The sequence below is a fragment of the Piliocolobus tephrosceles genome, chromosome 4 (genome assembly GCF_002776525.5).
Source record: "Piliocolobus tephrosceles isolate RC106 chromosome 4, ASM277652v3, whole genome shotgun sequence".
In the NCBI taxonomy this organism is placed as follows: Eukaryota; Metazoa; Chordata; class Mammalia; order Primates; family Cercopithecidae; genus Piliocolobus; species Piliocolobus tephrosceles.
The window spans coordinates 111,753,095-111,777,102 of NC_045437.1; the positions used below are offsets into that span (position 1 = coordinate 111,753,095).

The following is a 24,008-nucleotide window of genomic DNA, read 5'->3' on the forward strand; positions in this document are numbered from 1 at the left end:
GTGAGCAAAGGAAAAGGGAAAAAAGCGGGGGGGGGGGGGGGGGGAGAGGGGAACGTGGGCCCCCCCACCCCCCCAGCGGGCAAAAGGGGAAGCACCACAAAAAAAAAAAAAAAAAAAAAAAAAAAAAAAAAAAGATGCTGCATTTGTGGTAATTTGTTACAGCAGCAGTAAGAAAGAAATACAATGTGAACAACTGAAGACCAGCTACATATCTATCAATAAGGGAAGGGAGAAGCAAATTATAGTATATTGATGCCATGAAATGTTATGCAGCCATTAAATAGAATGAGGTAGATCTATATGACACTGGAATTTGACCTTGATATATTATTGATTCATATGAAAAAACCAGCCACAAAAGAATCCATATTTGTTGAAAAACTCTACATCTGTCTATACATACATGATGCATGCAAAACTACCTGGAAGAATACAAGCTGTCCCCCTCATTATTCTTTGATATTTGTGGAGGGGGCAGAAAAGCAATCTTTCACTTACTACTTTATACCCTATCATTAGGCTTACAGTTTTTTACACTTAGGGAGATTGTGTGTATATATGTTTGTGTGTTCCTTTGCTTCGAATTTTCTTAAATTCCACTTTACTGTATTTATATATATTTTTTGAGACAGAGTCTCGCTCTGTCGCCAGGCCAGAGTGCAGTGGCACGATCTCAGCTCATTGCAACCTCTGCCTCCCAGGTTCAAGCAATTCTCCTGCCTCAGCCTCCTGAGTAGCTGGGACTACAGGCATGTGCCACCAGCTAATTTTTGTATTTTTAGTAGAGACGGGGTTTCACAGTGTTGGCCAGGATGGTCTCGATCTCTTGACCTCATGGCCCACCTGCCTCAGCCTCCCAAAATGTTGGAATTACAGGCATGAGCCACTACACCCGGCCTATTTTAATTTATATGTTGACTTTTTAGTTAGACCTCTTTGTATTTTTAGTGGTTACTTGAATAATTATAAAACACATTTTTGGTTACTCATCACCTATTTAGAGCTAAGGAATCGTTTCACGTAGAATGCAAGAATCTTGCAAGTATAGAGGACATCACCACTCTTCTTTATGCTATAGCTGTGACAAAGATTTTCCCAGTTCAGAAAGTTGACGGCACTCACCGAACTTCACTGAGCATATTCATGTTAAGGTTTTTATTTAAAGGAAAAGGGTACCACACAGCAAGAGACAGAGTTCAGGGAAGCAGTAGAAAGCCAAGAGACACTCCACGTGCAGCCTCCCTTATTTGCACAGACCATGCCATGACTCTGGATCTGTGTGAAGAATCTTGGTGTCGGAAAGCTCAAAGGAGGAACTCTCAGCAGGGGCATTTTATGTAATCAAGCAAGTCCTGTCAAATCTTTCAGGCCAGTCGCAAGCCATCAGTAAGGAAGCTTACCAGGAGTAGCCACTGGCATTGAGATCTTAAAAATACACAAGCCAGGCCGGGCATGGTGGCTCACGCCTGTAATCCCAGCACTTTGGGATGCAGAGGCAGGTGGATCACCTGAGGTCAGGAGTTCAAGACCTTCCTGGCCAACACAGTGAAACTCCATCTCTACTAAAAAAAAAAAAAAAAAAGTACAAAAATTAGCCGGGAGTGGTGGTGCATGCCTGTAATCCCAGCTACTCGGGAGGCTGAGGCAGAAGAATCACTTGAGACACAGCAAAACTCCTTCTGAAAAAATACAAACAAAACAAAACAACAACAAACTCACACAAGCTGATGGCTGTGTTCGATGGCTCACACCTGTAACCCTAGCACTTTGGGAGGCCAAGGTGGGTGGACTGCCTGAGCTCAGCAGTTCAGGACCAGCCTGGGCAACATGGTGAAACCTCATCTCTACTAAAAATACAGAAAATTAGCCAGGCTTGTTGTATGCACCTGTAGTCCCAGCTACTCAGGAGGCTGAGACATGAGAATTGTTTGAACCCAGGGAAGCTGCAGTGAGCCAAGATCACACCACTTCACTCCAGCCTGGGCAACAGAGTGAGACTCTGTCTCAAAAAAAAAAAAAAAAAAAAATGCTGCCTTTATCTTGTTTTGGCCAAGAGTCAAAAAAATAGACATCCAAGAATTTCCAGAGAAAAATATAGAGCTTTCCCAGATAAAAAGATAGAGCTTTTCCAGTTCAGATGTAAATAAATTCTATCTTCATGGTTGTTATTTACATTATAACTGCCTACATTGTAAACTCCCTCCTATAATACAATAGTATTATTTTGCTTTAAGCAGTCAGCTGCATTTTAAAGAAATCGAGAGGGAAAAAAAGTATTCTATATTTATCCAGATAGCTACCATTTCTAATGCTCTTCATTCTTCCTAAAATCAGAGTTCCCCCTGGTATATTTTTCTTTTAACTTACATAACTTCCTTTTTAGTGTATCTTATAGTACAGGCCTGCTGGCAATGAATTAGCTTAATTTTATTTTATCTGAAAATGCCTTTATTTCATCTTGATTCTTGAAGAGTATTTTCATTGGATATAGAATTCAGGGTTGGTTTTTTTCTCTCTCTTTCAGCATGTAAAATGTCATTCTATTGCTTCAGGTCTTTGTCGTTTCTAATGAGAAGCCAATGGTCATTCAAATATTGATTCTCTGCATGTAGTACAGTTTTTTTCAGCCTGCTTTCAAATCTTTGGTTTCTGTGATTTCTCTATGACTTTCCCCAATATGGTAGAGACCAGCTAGCTATATGTGGCTACCAAGTACACGAAATGTGGCTCTTCTGAATTGAGATATGTTATCTGTATAAAATACATACCAGGTGATTTACTTAAAAACATATATACGCACACACACCAACATATACATACATACACAAACATATGCAAGTTATCTCAATAACAATTTTATATTGATTTCATGTGGAAATAATATTTGGACATACTGGGTCAAAGAAAATATATTTAAGTTAATTTATTTGCTTCTGTTTACTTTTTTAATGTGGCTGGTAGAAAATTTTATATTAGGTATGTGGCTTTCATTCTTGGTTCACACTATATTTCTATTGCATGTCATTGATCAATGATATGTATAGCTGTGACCTCCTTTGTATTTATCCAGGTTGAGATTCATCAAATGTTATAAATCTGTAAAATTATGTTTTTTTACCAAATTTGATGAATTTTAGGCCATTATTTCCTTTTAATATAGTTTGTCCCATTCTCTGTCCCCTCTCCTTCTAGAACTCTAACTTCATGTATATTAGACCTTTTAATATCATTTAATTGGTAACTGAGGCTCTTTTTTCTCCCTGTTTTTCAGATAGGATAATTTCTGTTTATCTTCAACTGTCACTGACTTCTACTTATGTTCATTTCCAAAAGTTAAGCCTATTCACTAATTTTTTTTTTTTTTTTTTACAATTTCAGCTATCTCATTTTTCAGTTCTAAAATTTCATAGTCTAGAATTACTTTTTTCACAATCTCTATTTCTCTGCTTGCATTTCCTATTAGTTCATTCTTTACATGTATATTTTCCTTTAAGTTCTTGAGCACAATTATAATAGTTGTTTTAAAATCTTTGTGAATTCTAATATCTGGGTCATCCAGGTCATCGTCTCTACTGATTGTCTTCCTCTTGAGTTTTGGTTGCACTTTCCCATTTCTTCATATGTCTACCTTATCCTGGAAATTGTATAGTACACAATGTGTAGAAACTCTGGATTTTGCTATGTTCCTTTGAAGAGTACTGAGTTTTTTAAGCAGGTAGTTAATTTAGTTGGAGTCAAATTCCAACCTCTGCCACCTCTCTAGTGGGCAGCATCAAATATCTTTGTTCAGTTCTTATTTGGGCTACTTTGAGTCTGTCCTATGCATGTATGGTTCAGGGGTCAGCTAGAGATTTGGGCACAGTTTGTGCACAGAATTTGGGGCTTCCCTTCTCTGCCTCTCTCCTTTCCAAGATTCCTCCTCTCATTTTCCAACTGCTAAGTTTGCCTAAAACTCTATCTTGTGGTTCTTCACACCAGTAAGACTGCAAGTTTGTGACCAAGTTTTGATCATTCTGTTAGTGCTGACTGTGGCCTACTCCCAGGCAAAAAGCTGTAAAAACCATAAAATTTATCTGGTGACAATTCCTTCTTCCACATATACACAGGTGTCCAATATCTGTCTGCTTTTGATTTCTCTCCAGTACGTTAAGGTTTCTTATATTTTATCCAGAGTGTAGTAGTAATCCACAGATGAATTAGTCTGAAAAGAGCTATTTCTCTGTTACCAGAAGCTGGAAGCACATGTATCTTTTTGAAAACATATTTTAAAAACTCAGTGAGCCTAGCAAAGCTCATTAAATATTAAGAAATAAGAAAATGACAAGACTCCTAGAACTCCAGACCTGAAAGACATCTTATGAATAATCTCATCCAGTTGTTCTCATGAGTGTGTGGTATCTCCCCCCACCTCCCTAGAGTGAGTAGCAATGTGTGAGGGTGTTTTATTTTTCACAGTGACTAAGGGAGTCCTACTGGCATTTAAAAAAAGAGATCAGGGCCAGGCGCAGTGGCTCACCCCTGTAATCCCAGGCTCACGCTTGTAATCCCTCATGATCCCTGAGGCAGGAGGATCATGAGGTCAGGAGATCGAGACCATTCTGGCTAACAAGGTGAAACCTCATCTCTACTAAAAATACAAAAAATTAGCCGGGCGCCTATAGTCCCAGTTACTTGGGAGGCTGAGGCAGGAGAATGGCGTGAACCTGGGAGGCGGAGCTTGCAGTGAGCCGATATTGTGCCACTGCACTCCAGCCTAGGTGACAGAGCGAGACTGTATCTCAAAAAAAAAGAGAGATCAAGGCTGCTAATCATCTGGAAATGGAGGAGAAAGTACTGCACAAGGAAAGATAACTCTACCCAAAATGCTTATCATGTTCTCACTTAGAAACACTTGTTGTCTAAGCTGTATTTTTAAAATAAAGATGAGAATCTGGGTTGTGGCAGGTGGCGTTATAAGAAGATTATAAGAAATGTGAAGTTTGTTAGGTTTCCAGCAATAGAAACTGACTTTGGCTCATTTACACGAAGGACCAGGTAGCTCCAGGGAAACTGATAGTCACAGAACTAGGCTTGGAAAATAAAACAGAAACTAGGACAGCAACATTCTGGACCATGGCCAGGATCACACTAGGAAACCAGACTTGTGAGAATACTGTTGTCATGGAAAAATAGATGGTACAGCCTCACCAGCATGAGACAGCTACTGCTTTTGCTGTGCTACTCCTCCTTCCTCTAGGAATTCAAGTTACTGATGTTGCCACAAATTACCAAACTGTATTCTACATCAGAGGTCCCCAACAATTTTGGCACCAGGGACAGGTTTCATGGAAGACAATTCTTCCACAGACAGCAGGGTTGGGGGAATGGTTTCAGGATAAAACTGTTCCATCTCAGACCACCAGGCATTAGATTCTCATAAGCAGCATACAACCTAGGGCCCTCACATGCACCGTTCACAAGAGCGTTCGTGCTCCTGTGAAATCTAATGCCGCTGCCGATCTGACAGGCGGCAGAGCTCAGCTGGTAATGCTCGCTCACCTGCTGTTCACTTCCTGCTGCACAGTCTGGTTCCTAATAGGCCAGGAGCTGGTACCGGTCTGTAAAACCGGGGGTTGGAGGCATTTGTTCTGTTCCTGTTTCCTCATATCTCTAGCTCCTGATTGAAAGTCTGAAGTAGCTCCAGCTTGGGTCACAAGCCTGTACCTTATCTATAATTAAAGCTAGAAAAGTAAGTATCTGGTGATTTTTTTTTTTTTTTTTTTTTGAGATGGGGTCTTGCTCTGTCGCCCAGGCTGGAGTGCAGTGGCATGATCTCAGCTCACTGCCACCTCTGCCTCCCAGGTTCAAGAGATTCTCCTGCCTCAGCCTCCTGAGTAGCTGGGATTATAGGCACGTGCCACAATGCCCTGCTAATTTCTGTATTTTTTGGTAAATATATCCTGATTGGCAGTTGGTTGAAAGAGTTATCATCAGTAGAAAGGAATGTTTGGGTCATGATAAGGGGTTGTGGAGACCTAGGTGTTGTCAGGCAGATGAAACCTCCAAGTAGCAGGCTTTAGAGAGAATAGACTGTAAATGTTTCTTATCAGACTTAAGGTTTCTGTTGGTATTAATGCTGGAGGGGTACAACGAGGCATGTCCAACCCCTACTTCCTGTCACGGCCTGAACCAGTCTTTCAGGTTAAATTTCGAGGGTCGAGGAGGAAGTCCAATCAGACAGCTGCAGGGGGCCTTCTAATTTTATTTCTGGCTTATACCCCTATACCTCAGAATGTAACAGTATTTGGAAACAAGATCTTTAAAGATTATTAATTAAGTTAAAATGAGGTCTTTAGGCTGGATCCTAATCTAACATGGCATGTGCTTATAAGAAGAGGAGATTAGGACACAGACATGCTCGTGCACAGGAGAGGCCATGTGACAGGAGGCAGCGAGAAGGCAGCCATCAATCAGCCAAGGAGGCCTCAGGAGAAGCCAGACTCGCCCACACCTTGATCTTGGACTTCTAGCCACCAGAACTGCAAGAAAACACATTTCCATTGTTGAGACCATCTCGTCTCTGGTATTTTGTTATGGTCCCCTGGCACACTAATACAGGCTCCATGTTGCTGGAAACAGGATACTCACAGCAAACCCAACTTCCATCTTTACCGCCAATCTGTTCCCCTAGGCCTTAGAATACTTCCAGGAAAAAAAAAAAAAAAAAAGCATTCTTTTTCTTTTAAAATTTCATTTGCTTTTAAAAAAGTATACAAATTAAACATAATCAGAAACTAAAATTAAATTAAATTAAACCAGAAAAAAATGTATAAATTGAAAACAAAAACAAAACAATGTAAATCATACTAAATCCTATTACTCAAGACAAGTTGTTCCTTTTAGAAATATATTCCAGATTTTATATCCAATTACACACACGTGTTCTTTTGACTATTTTTTAAACAATATGAAAACAGACACATGCTAAAGAATAGAAAGGATACAAAAGAACACACAGTGCCATGTTAGGGATTCTCTCCTGACTCCAATTAGCGGTCCCATTCTACAGGTAACCAGCAGTGGTTACACATGTATCCTTTTTTAACGGGAAAATTCTCAATCCTGCTTTACTAGCATTTCATGGATCTTTATCACATCTGCATATAGAAATCTTTTTTTTTTTTAAACAGACAGGGTCTCACTCTGTTGTCTAGGCTGGAGTGCAGTAGTGCAATAATTCATAGCTCACAATAGCCTTGAACTCCTGGGCTCAAGTGATCTTCCCACCTGAGCCTCCCGAGTAGCTAGGACTATAGATGTGTACCACCATGTCCAGACAATTCTCTTGTTTTTCTGTAGAGCCAGGGTCTTGCTCTGTTGCCCAGGCTGGTCTTGAGCTCCTGGCCTTAAGCCATTCTTCCACCTTAGCTTCCCAAAGAGCTGAGATTACAGGCGTGAGCCACTATGTCCAACCTCAAACCTCATTCTTCTTTTTTTTTTTTTTGAGACGGAGTCTCACTCTGTCGCCAGGCTGGAGTGCAGTGGCGCCATCTTGGCTCACAGCAACCTCTGCCTCCCTGCCTTAGCCTCCTGAGTAGCTGGAACTACAGGTGCACACCACCACGCCCAGCTAATTTTGTATTTTCAGTAGAGACAGGGTTTCACTGTGTTGGCCAGGATTGTCTCAATCTCTTGACCTCATGATCCACCCACCTTGGCCTTCCAAAGTGTATTCCTTTTCATTACTGCATGATATATTCCACTGTATAAATACCGTAACTATTTTAACCATTTTCCTTATTTAGTATTATTTAGATGGTTTCTGTTTTTTGCTGTCACAATGCACAATGACCAGTCTCATATGGATATCTCTGGGTATGCCTATGTTTATAAGATAAACTGTTAGACACTGAAGTATTGGATCAAAGTCTATGCATATATATACATACACACACACACACACACACACACGTACATATATGTGTATAAAGCAAAACTCTGTCTCTGCGAAAAAGAGACACATATATATACACACATATGTACGTGTGTGTGTGTATATATACACACACACATATATATATATATAGTTTTGTTTTGTTTTTTTGAGACAGAGCCTCGCTTTGTCACCCAGGCTGGAGTGCAGTGGCACGATCTCAGCTTACTGCAACATCCACCTCCTGGGTTCAAATGATTCTTCTGCCTCAGCCTCCCAAGTAACTGGGATTAAAGGCGTGTGCCACCACACCCAGCTATTTTTTGTATTTTTAGTAGACACAGAGTTTTGCCATGCTGGCCAGGCTGGTCTTGAACTCCTGACCTCAGGGTGATCCGCCTGCCTTGGCCTCCCAAAGTGCTGGGATTACAGGCTATATACATATTTTAATTCTGACAGATGTGGAAGATTATACTTTCCCAAGATGACCACATCAATTTCTCTCTCATCTTGCATGCTCTTTGTCTAATGTGACACTGACATTTCTCCCACCAAGAAGTGAGTTCTATGTTTCCTTCCTTTGAAGCTGTCCAGTAGAATTCAATGGAAACGATGCATGTAACTTCCAAGGAAAGGTAGTAAAATAATACACCTCTCGCCTGGCTCACTGGATGCTCACTTTTGGAGCCTACTCACCATGTTGTGAGCCCAAGACACATGGAGACATTACAGGTAGATGCTCCTTCCAACAGCCCTATCTGTGATCACAGCAGTGAGCCAACAGCAAGCATCAACTACCCGACACGTGAACGGCTGAGGCTTCAAATGATTCTATAGCCTCCAGTCTTTACATTTCTCAGCCGAGACACCAGACTTTGTGTGGCAAGCTGTTTCTCCCACACACCTGCATTCCTGACCCAGAGAAACTGTGAGAAATGATACATGATTACTGTTATTTCATATCCCTAATCTTCTTACTATATAGCATGTATATCCTTCCATGTTAAAAATACAATTCTACTTGATCATTTAAAATTACAATGTAATTGGAATGCCATAAGGAGAAGAAAGAGAGAACAAAGCAGGTGAATATCCAAAGTAATCATGGCTGAGAATTTTCCAAAATTAGTGGCAGACCCCAAACCTCAAGTCCAGAAAGGTCAGAGAAGGCCAAGCAGGATGACTACCAAAATATCTACACCTAGGCATATTATATTAAAACTTTAGAACACCAAAGTCAAAGGGAAAATCTTGAAAGGAGACAGGGAAAAAAATCTTACCTACAGAGAACAAGGATAAGAATGACAGTGGATTTTCTCATGAGCAACATGTAAACAAGAAGAGAGTGAAACAAAATATTTAAAGTGTTGAGGGAAAAAAATCACCAATGTAGAATTCAATATCCAGAGAAATTATCCTTCAACAAGGATGAGAAATAAAGCTTTCTCAGACAAACAAAAACTAAGGGAATTCATTACCAGCAGTCTTCCCTTGTCATGGGGAAGGAAAATAACGTAGATCAGAAACTTGAATCTATGTGAAGACAGGAGGGAAGATAGAGAAGGAACAAACGATGATAACATAAAATCTTGTATTTTCCTTACTTTTGATTTAGAAGATAACTATTTGCTTAAATGAACAATAGTAACAGTGTACTGGGTGGTGACAGCATATGGATGAGTGAAATGAATGGCAGCAATGCCATAAGGAGGAGGGGAAGGAAGGGGGAGTGCTCTGTTATAAGACACCTCCACTACCCATGGGGCAGTATAATGTTATTTGAAGGTGGACTTTGATTAGTTGTAAATTTATATTGAAAACTATAGAGTAACCACTAAAAAAAAAGTTTTTAAAGCATAATTGATATGTACAGAGAGCAGAAAGAGCCACGGTTGCCATACTGATATAAATAAATGTTTGAATAAATAAATAAATGGAGAGAAGTGACAATCCTCCATACAGATTTCCAAATAATGTATGTCGATTCTTCACCTATAGGAGTGGTGCCTATCTCGCCACGCCGTAAGTATGGGCTACACATAGTGTCGTCTTTCTAAGGAATACAGTTTATGGGAAGGCAGAAAAAGAAGCTAACTGTATAGTGGAGAAACTTGACAAACAGTGCCTCAGGCAGGTGATAAAGAGGAACAGCAACAGGGATAAGTTATATTATTAGTATGCAATTGTAGTATGATGTGATCAGACTGATACTTCACCTCTGTGACCTTCCTCCCCAAAACCCAAACCCCAGGCTAATAATGAGAAAACACATCACACAAATCACAATGGAGGGACATTCTACAGAATATTCAACCAGTGCCGGGCACGGGGGCTCACACCTGGAATCCCAGCATTTTCGGAGGCCAAGGCAGGTGGATCACTTGAGGCCAGGAGTTCGAGACCAGCCCAGCCAACATGGTGAAACCCTGTCTCTATCAAAAATTCAAAAATGAGCAGGGCATGGTGGCACATGTCTGTAATCCCAGCTAGTCGGAGGCAGTAAATATGCTTATAGTTACTAGTTTTGGGGGCTCTTTTTGAGACAAGGTCTCACTCTGTTGCCCAGGCTGGAGCGCAGTGGCACAATCATAGCTCACTTGCAGCCTCAAATTCCTGGGCTCAAGTGATCCTCCTACCTCAGCCTTCTTAGTATCTGGGACTATAGGTGCTGCCACACCCAGCTACTTTATTTTTAATTTTTTATAGAGACAAGGCCTCACTGTGTTGCTCAGGTTGGTCTCAAATTTCTGGGCTCAAGCAATCCTTCTGCCTTGGCCTCCCAAAGTGCTGGGATTGTAGGTGTGAGCCACTGTGCCCAGCTACTACTGTTATTAATGCTCACAGCACAACTCAATGAGGTATGTATATTATTAACCCCACCAAAATTGAGGAAATGGGGTACAGAGAGATAAAATAACTTGCTCAGGGCCACATCCCTAGCTTGGATCCGAAGCCATGAAGTCAAGCTCCAGAGTCCATATTTCTAGCCTATGGGCTATTGGAAAAGGAGTCAATGAAAAATAGGCTTTGGGGTTATGGCAGAAGAGAAAACGCACAGAAGGGAGAACGCTAGGAAAGGGAGCTGGTGTTGAAGGAAAGATGGGACTTCCACATCAGAATGACAGACAGGAATGCTAGGAAAAAGGTCAAGCCTGAGGACAGAGTTGGGGAAGATACTCAGAAAGCTGAGGGTTAAAGTAATGAAAATGGATCTCGAATGGGGAAAGAACAAGATAAAAGAGCCCAGGTAGGGAGGCTAAACTAGCAGGGAAAAAAGAGAAGAATCAGAGAAGGAAATAGAGGCATCAATTAGACAAGTAAGAGGACATCTGGACAGCGTTAACATCCCCGCTGCGCTAGGAGGGGAAGGCCCCAGGCCTGCGTCCTCCCCACCTCTGGGCTTCAAAGCCCAAGCCATGCTGAACTCCTTCTGGGATGCCCTTAGTCTTCTCTAAGCACCAATACCAGTCCTGGCCTCCAGCATAAACTCAGAATGCCCCCACTTCCGGGATATTTCCCCTGAACATTTAGTTATGTTTCCTAAGATCAATACCACGAACTCCCAGAAGATGGAAATGACAGCTTTCCTTTTTCCATCCCCTGTGTGCTGCACAGGATCCTGTACACAGGGCTCAGTAAATGCTTGTGGAGAGTGTCTTCCGGCCCTTCCACATCTCAGCCCCAAGTGTGACTATATCCTCTGTGAAGACAAAGACGGCTTCACGCCCCATTCTCCCCACCAAGCGCCACTGTAGCCAGAAACATATGCTCAGAACTGCCTCAAATGTTGACCACAAAGTGAGTGGGGTGAATTAAGAGTGGTCTGGGGACAAAAGAGGCACTCCCTCAGCAGCCCCTCACTAAGCCCAAGACACTGGGAAAACTTTTGAGGCTCCAGATCCTTCATCGTTCTAGTTGGACCAAAAAGTACCTGGACAAAGTCTGGAAACGTGTCTACCATCTCTGCATCCAGAAGCCAACGGATGAAAAAGACAGACTTCACTCACTCTCACCTGAGCGGGCAGCAGATCCACAGCCATCCCTTCCTCCTCAGTGCTCCTGCCCAGGGAGAGCAGTGTGGACACCGTGGGTCTGCAGAGGAAAAAGGTGTCAAGAGGAACCCTGGCCTCAGGAGGTGGCTTGGACAGAGGAAGTTACAACCGCCCATAACGTCCATCAGGTCTCAAAAAAGCCACCCCACATAATGATGTAAACCAAGACGAGCATTCACTAGGGCAATGTGCCAACCTCCATCCCTTCTCCATACTTCTATTTCTGCACTTTGACTCTTTAACTTCCACTTGAGGGCCTCTCAGCTACCTCTAGGCAAACTGTGACTAACCCATGGATGTCTGGAGTCCTTAGCTAGCTTTAAACTGCCCGCCCTAACAGTTGCAATGAATACCCAGTTTCCTCGGGTGCCACTTTCCAGCCTAGCTAGCTGATCCTCAGCCTGACTGCCCTGCCTCACCCTTTCCTCCTTGTGGAAGCCATGATAAAGCGGCTTCCCCGCATCTCCACCCTCGTGACAGACCCCACTGCTTGGCCTGAGTGGCCCTTCCGTGGAGTGCTGTGTTCTCCCCAAGAAACTGGGCATAATCCAACCACCCAGCTTTCCCAGCCTCTTACTACTTCTTCGTCCGGCCTTACCGCACTTTACCCAAAGTTACAGGATTAAGACACTGTCCCCACCCAAGACACATGCCAGAGCTTTGCTGTCCCTCCTAAATAATACTCCACAGGTGCCGCCCCTAATGGCATCCACAGACGGAAACAGCCGTCGCTGCCCAAACACAAACCCCGCAGCCAGGCAAGTGTGAGGGCCTCCAGGCCTGCGATCTGCTGCGACTCCTCAGGGTGCCCCTGGCATGGAGCCAACCTGGGGCTCTGTTGGGCCAGCTCCAGCGGGTGCCTCGACCAGCCCAGGGGAAGCTGCCGTGCAAGGCCTCGGTCACGCGGCGACGCGCACCTCCTCCCAGGAAGCGGTGAGTGCTTTCCAGGCAGTATTTTTAATCTTCGCATTTACAGACGTGATGGAGACTGAGAATCAGGAGGTCGTGACCTGCCCAAAGTCACAACGGAAAGTAGTAGAGCCGGGAGGGGAATCCTGATCCAAGCCCCAGGCCCAGTTACGTCTGGACAATGACCTCGACACCCTGCCTCGGTTTCCCTTGACAAAGCGGGAACAGCGTCCCGCCACCCTCTCCGTTAGCAGAGATGCGCGGAGTGCGTTCGGGCGATGCGCTGAGTCCGGTGCCTGGCACCGGAGCGCTCTTGGCGGGCATCAGCTACTGCTTTTATTATTTCCGTTACTGAGAAGAAAACGCACAGAAGAAAATCGCAGCATGAACAATGACAAAAGGCTGGCACCCCCACCTCAACGGCCCAGCGCACCCAGCTCACCCGGCGAGGCGCTCCCTCCGCGGGTCTCCGGCACTCCAGGCTGCTGGCTGAGGCGCCCCGGGACCCAGTGGCCAAGGGCCCCTAGCCGCGCAGGGCTGGTCCCAGAAGCCCAGGCGAGGCTGCACACGGCCCACTCGCTGGAGAGGCCCGGATCCACGCCGGCCCGGAAGAGGCCACTACGAGCGCCTCGGCCCCAGGCCGGCAATTCTAGCCAAGCCGGGATGGCCCAAGCCAGGAGAACCCCCGAAAGGCCGCGAGCTGTCCCCGAAACCCCGCTGACCCTGGGAGAACTACCACTCCCGGCATGCCTCGGGCCCCGCGCCGACTACACTTCCCAGGGGACGCCACGGTGCGCGCGGCGACCTCCGGGAGAGGAACCGCCTCCGCCAGCGAGAGCTCTCAAGGGCGACAGTCCGTGTAGGGGCTGCAGGGCGAGGGAGTCCGCAAGCCGCACACGAGGCAGGAGGCCTCCCGCTGCTGGCCGTGCTTCCTACAGCCCGCGCACTTGTTAGGCAAGCGGAGTGGTTTCAAAAACAAAATCCGGAATTAGATGCATTTAGGAGGATCCCTGTGCTGTCGCTCCCACCGCTGGTTGTGATTATTTTTCTGTTGATACAAAATAATTTACATAATATCCATGTGAGTGTTACCTGCATAGACTGTGTAATGATCAGGTCACAGTACTGGGTATCCATCACCTTAAGCATTTATCATTTTTATGCGTTGGTATCATTTCAAGCCCTCTCTTCTATTTACTTTGAAATATCCATAATATTATTGCTAAGTGTAGTCACCCGTCTGCTATTAAACATTAGAAATTATTTCTTCCATCTAACTGTATGTTTGTACCCATAACCAACCTCTCTTCATTCCCCTTCCTTTCTGGCCGTCCTGGCCTTTGGTATCTATCCTCCTGTTGTCTATGTCCATGAGATCAAGTTTTCTAATGTAAGTGAGAACATGCAGTACTTGTCCTTCTGTGCCTGGCTTATTTCACTTAACATAATGACCTCCAGCTCCATCCATGTTGACGTAAATACATTATTTCATTCATTTTTATGGCGGAATAGTATTCCATTGTATCTATGTATGACATTTTCTTTATCCGTTCATCTACTGCTGGACACTTAGGTTGAATCCATATCTTGGCTACTGTGAATAGTGCAGTGACAAACGTGAGGGCAGGTATCCTTGTCATATACTGATTTCTCCCCCTTTACCAGTAGTAGGGTTGCTGGATTGTATGGTAGTAGTTCTATTTTTAGTTTTTTGAGAAATCTCCACACTGTTTTCCATAGTGGCTGTACTAATTTACATTCCCACCAATAGTGTATAAGAGTTCCCTTTTCTCCAAATCCTCACTGGCATCTGTCATTTTTATTTTTGTTTTGTCTTTTTAATAATAGTCATTCTGGCCGGGCGCGGTGGCTCAAGCCTGTAATCCCAGCACTTTGGGAGGCCGAGACGGGCGGATCACGAGGTCAGGAGATCGAGACCATCCTGGCTAATACGGTGAAACTCCCGTCTCTACTAAAAAATACAAAAAAAATAGCCGGGCGAGGTGGCGGGCGCCTGTAGTCCCAGCTACTCGGGAGGCTGAGGCAGGAGAATGGCGTAAACCCGGGGGTCGGAGCTTGCAGTGAGCTGAGATCCGGCCACTGAACTCCAGCCTGGGCGACAGAGCAAGACTCCGTCTCAAAAAAATAAAAAAATAAAAAAATAAATAATAGTCATTCTAACTGGAGTGAGCTTGTATCTAATTAGAAGGTGTTAGTAAACAAAAGAGCATGATATTTGTATAAAAATAGACACACACACCCCCATGGAACAGAATAAGAGAACCCAGAAATCAGTGCACCCACTTATAGCCAACTGATTTTTAACAAAGGTGCCAAGAACACACAATGAGGAAAGGACTATGTCTTTAAATAAATGGTTGTGGGGAAAACTGGATAACAACATGCAGAAGAATGAAATTGGACCCCTTCTCTCTCAACATATATAAAAGTCAACTCCAGATAGATTAAAGACTTAAAGACCCCAGATTATAAAACTAATAGAAGGAAACATCGAGACAACTCTTCAGGACATTGATCTAGGCAAAGATTTTTTGTTGTTGTTGCCTGTGTTTTTGAGGTCTATGGCTAAGACCTCAAAAGCACAAGCAACAAAAAGAAAAGTAAAAAGAACTATATTAATCTAAAAAGTGTCTGCACAGCAAAAGAAACAACATAGTGAAGCAACAACTTCTTGAGAGAAAATATTTGTAAATTACTCATCCAACAAAGGACTAATACCCAGTATATACAAAGAATTCAAATAACCCAACAGGTTCGTGACCAGCGGGCCAATGTGGCTAAACCCCATCTCTACTAAAAATACAAAAATTAGCCAGGCATGGTGGTGCATGCCTGAAACCCCAGCTACTCGGGAGGCTGAAGCAGGAGAACTGCTTGAACCTGGGAGGTGGAGGTTGCAATAAGCCCAGATCATGCCACTGCACTCCAGCCTGGGCAACAGAGCGAGATGCCATCTCAAAGAAAAGACAAAACAAAAAAAACCACACAACAGTATACAAACAATCCCATTAAAAATGGGCACAATAGCTCATGCCTGTAATCCCAGCACTTTGGGAGGTGGAAGTGGATGGATCACTCGTGCCCAGGGGTTCGAGAGCAGCCTCAGCAACATAGTGAAATCTTGTCTTTACAAAAAATAAATGAAATTAGCCAGGCATGCCAGTGCAGGCCTGTAGTCCCAGCTACTCAGGAGGCTGATTGCAGAGGATTGCTTGAGCCCAGAGGTTGAGGCTGCAATGAGCAATGATAGCACCACTGCACTCCAGCCAAGGTGACAGAGTGAGACCCTGCCTCAAAAAAAAAAAAAAAAAAAAATAGGCAAAGGACATGAATAGACATTTCTCAAAAAGACATTCAAATGGCCAACAGGTATATGAAAAATGTTCATTACTAATCATCAGGGGAATGCAAATCAAAACCACAAGATAGTTACGTTATTTTAAATTATTTTAATGTGTACCATACACAGAAGATAATGTATGCATAGGCACAGTTTTTTTGGGGTATTTTTTGTTGTTTTTTTTTTTTGAGATGGAGTCTCACTCTGTCACCAGGCTGGAGTACAGTGGCGTGCCCTTGGCTCACTGCAACCTCCCCCTCCTAGGTTCAAGCAATTCTCCTGCCTCAGCCTCCCGAGTAGCTGGGACTACAGGCACGCACCACCACACCCGGCTAATTTTTGTATTTTTAGTAAGATGGGGTTTCACCATGTTGGCCAGGATGGTCTTGATCTCTTGTCCTCGTGATCCGCCCATCTCAGCCTCCCAAAGTGCTGGGATTACAGGCATGAGCCACCGTGCCCAGCCCACAGTTTAATAATAATAAAACAAATACCCACATACCCAACACTTGGGTTACAAAAGAGAAATTTACCCCAAATTTGGAAGCCTTGTTTACAGTGCTCCCAAGTCATTTTCCTGAGTTGCTTTCAGCATTCTTTGTTTTGTTTGATAATTACTCCACATGCATGTGTCCCTAAACATTATTTTTGCAACATTTTAAATCTTAACCTGCTATATACATACAATATACAATATGTATGTATATAAAGGTAATCTGCTATATGCATACAATATACCATTGTATATTTTCAATTGTATATTATATTCTATATACAATATACAATATGTATGTATATAGCAGATATATTTATGCAAAATGTATATAAAGATTTGTGCTTATATATGTATCATGTGTGTATATATATGTTCAACACACTTTTAGATTAGTCTAGCTTGATACATGCAAAGTTCATTTTCATTACTGTATAGGATTTCATTATTGATTCATTCAACAACAACGAAAATTATATTGAACACTTACCCTGTGCCTGACACTGTGCTAGATTCTAGAAATACACCAGTAGGCAAAACTGGCAAAACCTGTGCACAAATGCAGCTTGAATTCTACTGGAGGAGAGAGAGGAAAGATAGTAAGAGGAGTAAATATGTTCTGAGACAGAGATGACTGTGAAGGCAACCAAAACACTTCACTCCAAAATATACTTCTCTGATATATCTTGAGATGGCTATTCAGAGAGCTTGCAGACAGTAATAGTCCTGAAAAGCAGTCTTTTGTAGAGGAGACTTGCATCTGTAGAGGAAATGAAGGGAAGTAAACAACAGAGGTGAAGAGGCTTTCTCTGAGGCTCTCCCCTTGTCCAGATCTGGGAAAGATTAACTGAGAATCTGACACCTTTGAAAATCTGGTGCAGAAACTTTAACCACGGGCTACCATCTATTCTTAGGCTGCTACCTGTGCAGCTTCATTTGCATAATGAGTCTACCTTTTCTTCAGGTCTTTCCTCTTCTCTCCCTCCTGTAACCTGCCTTAGCCATGACCCAAGCCCCTGTTCTTCCTGTAACTTCAAGATGGTATAAAAATATCCACTGTCTTGCCTTTCTTTGAGTTTTCGTATTTTGTATCACTCCTGTGCTTGTATGAACTTTAATAAAATTTGTATGCCTTTTTTTCCTGTTAAGCTATGTATCATTTTGTTTTACAGACTCAAATTATCAAAACTTCAGGGGAAAAATGTAAACTTCCCTATAAGTGCAAACAAGAATTTAAAAAGGGAACAGGAACTTGGAGAGTGGGAGAGTTTGCAGTTTTACACAAAGTGGTTAAGAAACATTTCATTGAGAAGGTGACATTTGAAGACAGACCCGCAGAAGATGAGGGATGGGCCAATAGAAGTATCTGTGGGAAGCCTTTCTGGCAGAATGAAAAGCGGCCTTGAATAGCCTGAGGTGGGAGCATGCCTGGCTCATTGAAGGAACAATAAGGAACTGCTGCTGAAGCAGAAAGCAAAGGGAGAGAACAGTAGGAGATCCTAGGCAAGGAGGCAGAATGTGGAGGTTCTTAATGGATTCTATGTCAGTGGATTTCACTATGAATGAGAGGAGAATGCTCTGAGCAGCAGAGAATGATAAAGACTCCCTCCTTGACCAAACTTGAGTCAGGCCGTTCTGAGCCCTCTTTTCCACTAGGTCTTGACCTTGGCCCTCATCCTGTCCTGCCCAGCCCAGTCTTCGCAAAGAGTCTTGATATGTCAGTTCAGCAAGAATCCCCCAACTCTTAACATCTATCTGATCATTCTTCGTATCTGACAAGAGTTTCTCATCCCCCACCTTTGATGCGTGAGCAAGAATGCTGCGAAGCCAGCTTAGCAAGAATTCCCTCGCCTTTGATGGCTCTGAAACCTCCCTCGCAGGGTTAGCGAGAATTACAAGCCAGAGTTTAGGCAGAATTACAGTTGACACTGAGCAGGGTGCAGTGGTGCACTTTGACCCACTTCCCTGAAGCTCTAACTAACCAAGAGTCGTGCAGTGTACTGACCACCTGCTCCCCCATCGCTCCTATAGACAGAATCTCTGACACTGGATCTTCTAACCCAAGAGTTGCTTAAGGTGTTTTCCAGATCCTGAATTCCAGCAGGATGGCTGATGCCAATGGGCTGGAAGATCCCCGCCAGGGAACCGACTACACACAGGAATGCGGTTTCTTCCTCTCCCTGTCCCATGACTTGACCCCTCACTTTTCAACCAATCATCAGCCCCTACACTTTAGCCCTTCACAGAGTCAGATCCCTTAAAAACCCCATTCTCCAACTTCTCAGGGAGGCAGATTTGAGGTTTCCTCCCATGTCTTCATTTGGCTGCCCTACGATCGTTAAACTCTCTGCTGCGACTCCCGCTTTTGGTGCACTGGTCTGCTGTAACATCTCCTCTGAGTAATTTTCTATCCATTGACTTCCTCATCCTCACCCTTGCCTATTAAACCCCACTTGTCCGTGTTGCAATTGGAGTAAAGCCAAATCTCCCTCCCCTATTGTACTAGCCTTGAATAAACTCTTATCTCCGTGTAAGAATAATTTTTATTTGAAAAGAGACCCACTCTGACTTCCGTTTTTAAATCATCACTGACTGCTGTGCTGAGACTAAAATGAAGGGTCAAAGGGAAAAGCAGAAAGACTAGGACTCATTAGGCTATTGTGGTCATCTCTGTGAGAAGAAAGCAGTCTGAACTGAGAAGAATTATGAGAGGTGGTGGAGTCTGGATATATTTTGAAAATGGAGCTGATAGTTGGCATAGAAGAAAGGACTCATAGATGATCCTGAAATTTTGGGCCTGAGAAACTGAAGGAAGTAAACTGCTGTTAACTGAGACTGGGAAAACTATAGGATGCAGGTCTTGGGGGGCCAAGGTCTAGGGATGGAGGAGAAGATATCAGAAAGAAGTTGTGAATTTGTTAAATTTGAAAAGTCTTTTAGATATCCAGCAGGATGCTGCAGAGGCCGTTGTATAGATGAGTCTGGAATTCAGGACCAAAGTCAGGGCTGGTAATATAAATTTGGTAATCATTCATGTAAATAGTATTAAAAACATGAAATTAAAAGGGTAGGATTAAAGACAGACAAGACAGCCAGCTGCAGTGGCTCAAGCCTGTAATCCCAGCACTTTGGGAGGCCAAGGCAGGTGGATTGTCTGAGGTCAGGAGTTTGAGACCAGCCTGCACCACATGGTTAAACTCCGTCTGTACTAATACAAAAATTAGCCAGGCATGGTGGCACACACCTGTAGTACCAGCTACTCAGGAGGCTCAGGCAGGAGAATCACTTGAACCTGGGAGGTGGAGGTTGCAGTGAGCCAAGATTGCACCATTGCCCTCCATCCTGGGCGACAAGAGTGAAATTCAACAACAGAAAAAAAACAACAACAGAAAAAAAAAAGACAGAAAAGACAAGTGGTCCAAAGACTTGAAGCACCTTTGAAGCATTTTCTTTTTTAAAGACTGGGAACATGAGGAGGAACTAGTGAAAAAGAATGCCAAGGAAGTTCAACAGAATATGGTATCTTGTGGTATAAGAAAGGTATTTGGTCCTTGTCCCCAGTTCTTGGCACAGAGATCCTAGAACTTTGTAATTTCATGAAAGATAAGGGTGATAGAAGTATCCTTTGTTACAACTGGGTTCTGTACAAAGCTTTTAAAGCCCTTGGAACTTCCTGAGTTACAGAGGTGACAAGACTATCTTTGTCATTCATAACAAGCCCTTTTGGTCACACCTGATTTATGTTAATTCTTGTGGGAAGTCAGGGACCCCAAATGGAGGGACTGGCTGAAGCCACAGCAGAAGAACATAAATTGTGAAGATTTCATGGACATTTAATAGTTCCCCAAATTAATACTTTTATAATTTCTTATGCCTGTCTTTCTTATGCCTGCAATCTCTGAACATAAATTGTGAAGATTTCATGGACATTTATCACTTCCTCAATCCTCTTATAATTTCCTATGCCTGTCTTTAATCTCTCAATCCCGTCATCTTCGCAAGCTGAGGATGTATGTCGCCTCAGAACCCTGTGATGATTGCGTTATCTGCACAAATTGTTTGTAAATCTTGTGTGTTTGAATAATGTGAAATCTGGGCACCTTGAAAATAACAGGATAACAGCAATTTTCAGAGAACAAGGGAGATAACCCTAAGGTCTGTCTGTGGGGGCAGGCAGAATAAAGTCATATTTCTCTTCTTGCAGAAAGGAATAGGAGAAATATCACTGAATTCTTTTCTCAGCAAGGAATAGCCCTGGGAAAGGAATGCATTCCCAGGGGGAGGTCTCTAAAATGGCCGCTCTGGGAGTGTCTGTCTTATGCAGTTAAAGATAAGGGATGAAATATGCCCTGGTCTCCTGCAGCGCCCTCAGGCTTGCTAGGATTAGGAAATTCCAGCCTGGCAAATTCTAGTCAGACCAGTTGTCTGCTCTGAAACCCGGTTTCCTGTTGTTTATCAATGACAATGCGTGCCCAGCAGGACATGGAACCTCATCAGTAATTCTAATTTTGCCCTGGCCTTGTGATCTTGCCCTGGCATTTGCCTTGTGATATTTTATTGCCTTTTGAAGCATGTGATCTCTGTGACCCACTCCCTCTTCATACCCTTCTCCCCTTTTGAAATCCCTAATAAAAACTTGCTGGTTTTGCAGTTCAGGGGGCATCACAGAACCTACCAATGTGATGTCTCCCCCAGACATCCAGCTGTAAAATTTCTCTCTTTGTACTCGTTATTTCTCAGACTGGCCGACACTTAGGGAAAATAGAAAATAACCTACGCTGAAATATTGGGGGCTGATTCCCCTGATAGCTAATGAGGCAACTTAGGATGGGGCCACTAGGGAGCCTCAGGATGGGCTGGTCACCATAAAGACTAAGGGATTACAGGCTTGGAACTTTCAGCCCCACCCACTGACCTCTGGGTGGGAGGGGCACTGGAAACTACTCTCTATAAAAACCCTTCAACAAAGAGACTTGATGAGCTTTCAGGCTGGTGGGCACATGGAAGTGCTGGGAGCGGGTGTACTCTGAGGGGGCGTGGCAGCTCACAGCCCCTCCTCCATACCCTGCGCAATTCACCTCTTTCATCTGGCTGTTCCAAGTTCTATCATTTATTAATATAATACCCAATAAACATAAGTAAAGTGTTTCCTAAGTTCTGTGTATCATTCTCGCAAATTACTGAACCTGAGATGGGGGTCAGAGGAACCCCTGATTTATAGCCCGTTCATCAGAAGTACAGGTGTCTGGGACTCAAGACTGGTGTCTGATGAAGGGGCAGTCTTACAGAACTGAAGCCTTAAATCTGTGGAATCTGACATTAACTCTGGGTAATTAGTGTCAGAATTGCATTGACTGTTGGACACCCAGTTGGTGATCAGAGAAGTGGAGAATCAGTTGTTGGTGTAGAAAACACCCCATAGTATCCTGAAAGCCAAGAACAAACAAGGTGTTTACCAGACTTCCAGTCTGTATGTAAAGAGCTTGGAAGTTACCATTCCTGTCCTGATAATAAGAAAAAAGCTGGACCAGGAGTGGTGGCTCATGGCTGTAATCCCAGCACTTTGGGAGGCTGAGGCAATGGTTGAATTCCAACCAACAGAGCACATAAAGAGTTTTTACCCCAACATATATTTGGAATGTTAACTTGTATTTTAAAATGAGCATCTTGTCAATAAAATTATGAGCTATGATCCTGGAACTACCAATGGTCAAGCTGGAGAAACAAGGTCCAGATTTACCTTCCCACCTGAAGCAACTACAAATCCTGGAAAGAAGAATGAAATGATGACACTCAAGACGTTGGACAGTAGACCCTGGGAAACCGGAAGCCAAGGAGTCATGTCTGGAGGAAGCTCAGGTAGGAGGAACCCACACAGAGCCCAGTGGTTTTCCTGACTTGACGAGATGAAGCTGGGAGTCTGGTAAATTCAAGACAGCTTGAGTTCACAGGGCAGAGTGCCAGAGAGGAGAGAGCTGCAGAGACAGAGGACCAGGGCATTTTGGAGAGTACTCCTTGAGGATTCGGCTGAGCCCTGATCAGTATGTGTATGTGAGGAAACTGCCTGAGGCTGGGGAAAGAACAGCCCCAAAGGGCTAGTGAGCACAGTGCTCAGAGCTGGAAGTGCATCTGTTCCATTCCTAGCTTGGCCTGTCTAAACCTTTAGGAAAACTCTCAACCATATCTCACCGACAGCCAGCGTTAGGCCTTGTCTAACTGGCTCCTCTGCTCAGAAGTTTCTCCTGCTTCTTGGCCATTACCAGTCATCAGGGCATGACTGGGCTGAAAATCAACAGTGCAAATGTTTTCACAGAGATTAGGGTAAACACAGAAGAAAAAAATCTACCATCTTGGTATCATAAGATATTGTACTGGCCGGGCGCGGTGGCTCAAGCCTGTAATCCCAGCACTTTGGGAGGCCGAGACGGGCGGATCACGAGGTCAGGAGATCGAGACCATCCTGGTTAACATGGTGAAACCCCGTCTCTACTAAAAAATACAACAAACTAGCCGGGCGAGGTGGCGGGCACCTGTAGTCCCAGCTACTCGAGAGGCTGAGGCAGGAGAATGGCATAAACCCGGGAGGCAGAGCTTGCAGTGAGCTGAGATCCGGCCACAGCACTCCAGCCCGGGCAACAGAGCCAGACTCCGTCTCAAAAAAAAAAAAAAAAGATATTGTACTGCAGACAGTATAGAAAAGAGGAAAGTTTAAATTACAAAATCTTATGGCCAGGCATGACGGCTCATACCTGTAACCCCCCAGCACTTTGGGAGGCTGAGATGGAAGGATGACACTTGAGCCCAGGTGTTCAAGACCAGCTGGGCCAACACAGTGGACCCCATTTCTACAAAAATTTGTAAAAAAAATTAGTCAGCATGGTGGTGCATGCCTATAGTCCCAGCTAATCAGGAAGCTGAGGTGGGAGGATTGCTTGAGCCCAGGAGGTTGAGGCTGTAGTGAGCTGTGATTACACCACTGCACTCCAGCCTTGGCCATAGAAACCCCATCTCAAAAGAAAACAAAAAGATCTTCCTTAAGTGATATCTAAATTTGTTTGAATGAGACACACACAGTAGGTGCAATCTATCAGAAAATAAGAAGAATGGATAAAATTTAGTCTCCAAGCAAAAAAGAAAAGTGTGTTTCTTCAAGATTTTTATATGGGAGATAACCATGCAACAGAAGAAATATGAAATGTATGAAGAGTGGGAATGGTAAAAATTTATCAACTATACTATTTTTCTTAAAACAATGGAAATCCAAAAGAACCCACATAAAAG

The 24,008-nt window shown here is 43.6% G+C and overlaps 1 protein-coding gene across 5 annotated transcripts in view; it reads right to left on the reverse strand.

Annotated features, from left to right (window-relative positions):
* ZNF354C (zinc finger protein 354C) overlaps window positions 1-13,607 on the reverse strand; it is a 21,600-nt gene extending 7,993 nt beyond the window's left edge. The window contains exons 1-3 of one of the 5 annotated variants that reach the window (XM_023193685.1): window positions 13,316-13,601; window positions 12,882-12,974; window positions 11,926-12,004 (exon numbers count right to left, since the gene is read on the reverse strand). In XM_023193685.1, the coding sequence (XP_023049453.1) occupies window positions 11,926-12,004; window positions 12,882-12,934 (132 nt within the window). In that variant the 5' untranslated portion in view covers window positions 12,935-12,974; window positions 13,316-13,601. Of the gene's footprint in view, window positions 1-11,925; window positions 12,005-12,711; window positions 12,975-13,288 lie in introns of all 5 variants that reach the window. The other 4 variants (XM_023193687.1, XM_023193686.2, XM_023193688.1 and 1 more) reach the window with 4 other exon arrangements.
* Window positions 13,608-24,008: the final 10,401 nt, after the last annotated feature.